This window comes from Sorex araneus, chromosome 1 (genome assembly GCF_027595985.1).
Source record: "Sorex araneus isolate mSorAra2 chromosome 1, mSorAra2.pri, whole genome shotgun sequence".
Taxonomy (NCBI): domain Eukaryota; kingdom Metazoa; phylum Chordata; class Mammalia; order Eulipotyphla; family Soricidae; genus Sorex; species Sorex araneus.
Window position 1 is genome coordinate 245,613,886 of NC_073302.1, and position 6,000 is coordinate 245,619,885.

The 6,000-nt window shown below is 43.2% G+C and overlaps 1 protein-coding gene across 3 annotated transcripts in view; it reads left to right on the forward strand.

The window, feature by feature from the left end:
• The window catches only part of LCP1 (lymphocyte cytosolic protein 1), a 102,455-nt gene extending 99,215 nt beyond the window's left edge, over positions 1-3,240 (forward strand). For all 3 annotated transcript variants that reach the window (XM_055138312.1, XM_004604575.2, XM_055138306.1), the window contains one exon: positions 1,495-3,240. In XM_055138312.1, coding sequence (XP_054994287.1) covers positions 1,495-1,627 — 133 coding nt within the window. In that variant the 3' untranslated portion in view covers positions 1,628-3,240. The remainder of the gene's footprint in view (positions 1-1,494) is intronic.
• Positions 3,241-6,000: the final 2,760 nt, after the last annotated feature.

Below are 6,000 nucleotides of genomic sequence, written 5' to 3' on the forward strand. Positions count from 1 at the left end.
TGGTGTCTGTGATCTCAGGGGCCTGGTATGGCTCTGACGGGGGTCAGCCGCTGTTCTGGTCCGAGGTGCTCTTGCACTTTGTAGCTGTGGATCCACTGAGGTAAAGACAAACTCACTTAGAAAAATGGACAAAGGAAAGGGAGCAATATGCTAAAAAATGTTCTATTGGCCACTGAGTACACACTTTTTTTAAGCTCTTTTCTAATTTGTGAACAATTTTCTTCTGTTTTATGATGGAGAAAGTAATTTGCATTTCATGAATAATTAGCATAAAGTAAAGTGATTGAGAGGTGTTCAAGGAAAAAAAATGGCTTCTCCCTGATGTTCTTCATTTAATTTGATCAGTAAATAGTAAAGTTACTTTAGGAGAACAGCAGAAATAATGGGGTCGCAGTGGAATGGCGACTCTCTAGAGCAGTTATAGTAAGAGGTTACTGAGTAATAAATGAGGTGAATAAAAGAACTGCCAGGTAATAAAGTGGACTCATTTGCAAACAGATGACAAATAATAAAAATTACCTTCATATAACTATAAGTAGAACCAAAATGTTCTGATACCACTATGAAAAATGTATAAGACTAGCTATTCTAATATTACAGTGTCATAAATAAATATAAGTGTGCGTACTCAAATATTGGAATGGAACAAGGAATGAAACAATTGCCAAATAAGGACAAGGTATTACAGATGCATTTCCTCTCTTCCCTGCCCTGTACAAGTGTTTCTATAGTTCAAATAGAACCTGAAAACTTGTCCTAGTGCAAATTCTTGTTTAGTTCTGTGATCCTTTCCACCCATTGTATGGCCCAGAAGAACATTCATGGTGCAGGCTTCAAAAGTGCTGTGAACTAGGGAGGGTCTGGAGGACAAATAATAAATGTGTTATTTAGCATAAGGCTAGTATTCACAATGATGATGAAAGAGCCAGGAGTTTTGTGAAGTGAAAATTTTCCCATAAAAGGTGAAGAAAGAAAAAAAAAGGTGAAGGAAGCTAGTGATCGGCACCAGCAATCAGAAATGAATTTTGTGTAGTATACGGTTCAGCTGGAGTGATAGCACAGCGGGTAGGGTGCTTGTATTGCATGTGGCCGACCCGGGTTTGATTTCTCTGCCCCTCTTGGAGAGCCCGGCAAGCTACTGAGAGTATCCCGCTTGCATGGCAGAGCCTGGCAAGCTTCCTGTGGCATATTCGATATGCCAAAAACAGTAACAACAAGTCTCACAATGGAGACGTTACTGGTGCCCGCTCGAGCAAATTGATGAACAATGGAATGACAATGACAGTGACAGTATCCGGTATCAATTTTGTATAGTGAATGATATGTAACAGATTATATAGCATGATATATCTATTATCCAGTATTACTATAGCTTATGATATGGAGCATATTGTAGAGAGCACTGTTTCATATAAAGGAAGGCGTCACTGTTATCCTAGAGATCCCCTTCACTTGGTTGCTAATGCTCTTCCCACTTTCCCTCCACTCCTTCAGGTACGCCATCTCTATGGCACGAAAAATTGGAGCAAGAGTGTATGCCCTGCCAGAAGATCTGGTTGAAGTGAACCCTAAGATGGTGATGACAGTGTTTGCCTGCCTCATGGGGAAAGGAATGAAGAGGGTGTGAAGCTCAGTGACATGGCCCTGGAGACAACTGGCTCATTATTCGCGTCTCATCCGAGGATGCCTGTAGGAAACCTGGCGATGGCTTGAGCCACTCCAGAGTTTTCAACGTGGTGGCATTGTGAAATTTTCAAAAAATTGTGTATAGCCAATTTACTTCTATTGTATTTAACATAAAAAGTGTCCCTTCTTTGCAAACAAAAAAAAAACTATTACATATATTTTTATCATTGAATTTATAGCTCCTTTGAAAATCTAGATTTTAAAAATTTATTTTCCAGATAACCCTCTAGGCTTTAGTATAGAAACTTTAATAAGGTTTACTTTAGCATAAAAAGTCAAATCTGATTTATTTAAGCCTGTTTAATTTGGCTAGAGAAATAGCAGCAGACAATCGTCTCCCAGTCTAGATCCCCAATGTCTGATTGCATCCTGCTTTCTTTCTAGCTCCTTTCTTCTCCCTACATCTCCCTGTGCCTTTGCTCTCTGGCGAGTTCTCTGGAGACTCTTTTTGTGTCCCCTTCTGCTGAGCATCCCTGTCTCTGGGTTATTAGGGACATCACAAATCTAGGAGATGGTTGAGGTCCCCGAAGTCTCCGATAACCTGCAGAAGTGAACATTAGAGATTTCCTTAAGAAAATCCCTAAATGTCAACACTTTCATTTTTCTTTTTATTGCTTTTTATTCCCATTGAGGAATCCCTCTGTTTTTAAGCCTACATTTTAGACTCAGGCCAGATCTTCTAATGTCTTTGAATACTGTGCCTTCAGATGGTCAACCCAGAGAGGAGGGTGTAGCTGAGTAGCATGTGCCACAAGGGGGCAGCGTGGAGCCATAGTGAAGCATCCTTCTGGGCGCGGCCTCCAGATGTACTTTGTGCTTTGTGATACACCTAGTTCCTGGGGTATGGCTAAATATCTGGTGACTGGAGACAATCCTGCTCTTGTTCTCATTAGCTATTAAATAGTGTGTCTGATTACTACCAGGCCATATTATCATTGTTTACTTCTGTGGCACTTTAGGAGCTTTTCATCATCTCCAACCTCTCAAAGAAAAAGTTGTGCCAATAAATAACATATCCCAAACCGCAGCCCAAACCCCAGACACACATAGACCCACAATTGTAACCAAATATCACGTGAAATAAGGACTGAAGGAGCTATAATTTACAAACAGCTATAAACTAGAGGGTATTTAAAGAATTTGGAAGCAAATCAGAGGGACAGTGTAAACTGGAGAGGCCCCGGCAGTCGCCTCCCTGAAAACCTGCCCCAGACGATGGCAAACCACCCCTGGACTTCCTCTTCTCATGAGTGAAGTATCTTTTGGAGGAGAGGCATGAAATGGAAATTTAGCCTTCTTTATTTTCTCTCCAAGCTTTTTCCATGAAAAGCACCACCCAGGTCCTTTGGCACTGGGCCAGTCCTTGGCTCTGGGCTCAGAAGGTGGATTGGTGGCTTCTCTGAGTCTGTGGCCTTTATGTGTGCAGCATATGAATGCAACATGGTGGCCTTTACCTTCATCTGAATGTAATGTAACATTTGCCTCCAGGAAGAGTGTTACTGGGTTAGTGAAAAACAAAGATTAAAAAAAAAAAAAAAACTCCTCCAGATCTTTTCAAATAAAACAATGCCACCTTGAATGCCTTTGTATGTTTCTTTTTGAAGGTTTCCTAAGAGTACCTGGTTATAACTAGACCTTATTGATTCATCCCTCAGCCAGCATTATGCCAGGGGCTTCTTCATAGACGCAGGGCCCTGTGCGAGGCGGAGGTTGGGGAATCGGAAGGGAGGCAGCCCTTGAGTTCAGCTCCTCAGGGAAGACAGATGTGAAATAAACCGAGCAGTGTGCAGGAAGTGATAAATAAAGCCCAGCTGCAACCAGCATTTATCACAGAGGAGACAGTCTGAGAGGAACTCTTTTTGCTAAAACCTGAAGAATACATCAGAGTGAAAGAAAAGGGGTTAACTTGAGGCTGTGAGATGACAGAATCTGAGCTACATGTTGATCCTGGTCATGAAGAGGAGCCAGGTTGTGGGCATTGGTGCCACAGTGACTCTTTCTGGAGTTAGCTGAGAGGGAAGTTACGGGACTGGCAGTGACTGGGAACCACCCCCTCTCTATCCTGACTGGGAGAGGGTAGGTTGGGGTTAGGACTGAGGTATTCAGGGGCTGGAGCAATAGCACAGTGGATAGGGCATTTGCCTTGCAAGCGGCCGACCCGGGTTCGAATCTCAGCATCCCCTATGGTCCCCTGAGCATGGCCAGGGTAATTCCTGAGTGCAGGACTGAGGTATTCAGCAGCCAGTGCCCTCTGGGGTGAGCAGCTGCGATGGAAGCAGCTATTTGGCCAAGCTGCTTCCCGGCCCTCAGAGGCGCGGCGCAGTTGCTTAGGAGCTGAGCTGCCGTGTCGGATCTATGTCACACTGCTGCAGCTACTTCCTGGGGAGGTGGCCCTGGCCTGGCCTGAACAATCTTGCATCCCCTGCACATCCAGAAGGCAGTTGCCTTCCCTGTGCATGAAGAGGCCACAGTGTTGTGTCTTGTACAAGATGGTACTAACAGGTCGTTCTAACAGAAAGACCACACAGGCATAGGGGGGTTGCTGAGTAAGTACAATCAAGGACCAAACACTAAGATTAGGGGCTGGAGCGATAGCACAGCGGGTCGGGCGTTTGCCTTGCACATGGCCGACCCGGGTTCGATTTCCAGCATCCCATATGGTCCCCTGAGCAACACCAGGAGAAATTCCTGAGTGCAGAGCCAGGAGTAGCCCCTGTGCATTGTTAGGTGTGACCCAAAAAGAAAAACAAAAAAAAAGAGTGAGCTTAAAGAATCAAGAAGCGGGCAGAGCAATAGTACAGCAGGTACATGGAGAGTATCACGCTAAGTGAAATGAGTCAGAAAGAGAGGGACAGACATAGAAGGACTGCACTCATTTGTGGAGTATAGAATAACATCACGTGAGGCTGACACCCAAGGACAGTAGATACAAGGGCCAGGAGGATTGCCCATAGCTGGAAGACTGCTTCATGAGTGAAGGAGAGAAGGCAGATGGACTAGAGAAGGGATCACTAAGAAAATGATGGCTGGAGGAATCAGTCGGGATGGGAGATGCATGCCGAAAGTAGATAATGGAAAAAACATGATGACCTCTCAGTGTCTGTGGCAAGATATAATGCCCAAAAGTAGAGAGGGAGTATGGGGAATATTGTCTGCCATGGAGGCAGGGGGAGGCTGGGAAAGGGAGGGTATACCGGGGATATTGGTGGTGGGGAATGTGCATTGGTGGAGGGATGTGTGTTTGATCATTGTGTGATTGTAACCCAAACATGAAAACTTGTAACTATCTCACAGTGATGCAATAAAATTATATATATAGATATATAGATATACATATATATACATATATATATTCTGCCCCAAATTCAGTTTTTAAAAAAGTACAGCAGGTAAGGTACTTGCTTTGCATGCAGCAGACCTGGGTTCGATCCTCAGCATCCCATATGGTCTCCCAAGCAACACCAGGAGTAATTCCTGAGGACAGAGCCAGAAGTAACCCCTCAGCCCTGCCAGGTGTAGTCTAAAAAAGAAAAAGACTACAGAATTCCAAACATGATCATTTTTTTCTAAGTTAAATTTATAGTTCCACTAAAAAGTACCAGTTCAAATATATGATATCTAATCTAGATGAAACTTTCTCTGGTATTAATCCTATGGTGCAACAAAAATTAATATCTGTTAAAAATCCTTGTTCTCTCCAAAGGACTACATGTGTTCATAGATTGGCAGCTTGACTTCATGCAAATAATCAAATACTCAAATGTTCAAGGTATAAATATCTATTGATTCTTATTGATACCTTCAGTGGATGGACAGAAGCTTTTCCAATCTGTCCTGAAAAAGTCAGAAAGGTGGCTTGGTGTTTCTGTCCATTATAATCTGGACACAGAAAGTCATTTTCTATCAACCATGGGTGAGGCAGTTATTCCTTTTCATCATTTTTATGATGGAAATGGGCATTATTTTTATGGTAGAAATGGGTATGGCATTATGTTGCTTTGGTTTCTGTTAATTCTTATGCTAAGACAGCATACCACATCCTTACTGGATCAGAAAGGACCTTCTCCAGGGTTTAATCACTTCAAAGTGTCATTACTCAGTCTAATTGATCTGATCTTTTCTTTCAGATTAACTTCAGGAACCCACTAAAACTAAGGTAGCATGAGATTTCACCCCTTGTGCAGGCAGAGTCAGCACCCCTTTGTCAGCATGAAGCAGCTCCAGAAGACTGGACCTTCAACCATTCTCCCTTAAAGATTTAAGGGGGTGCGATCTCTAGGGGGGGGGTTATGATGTAGGCAGGTAGATAGGAAA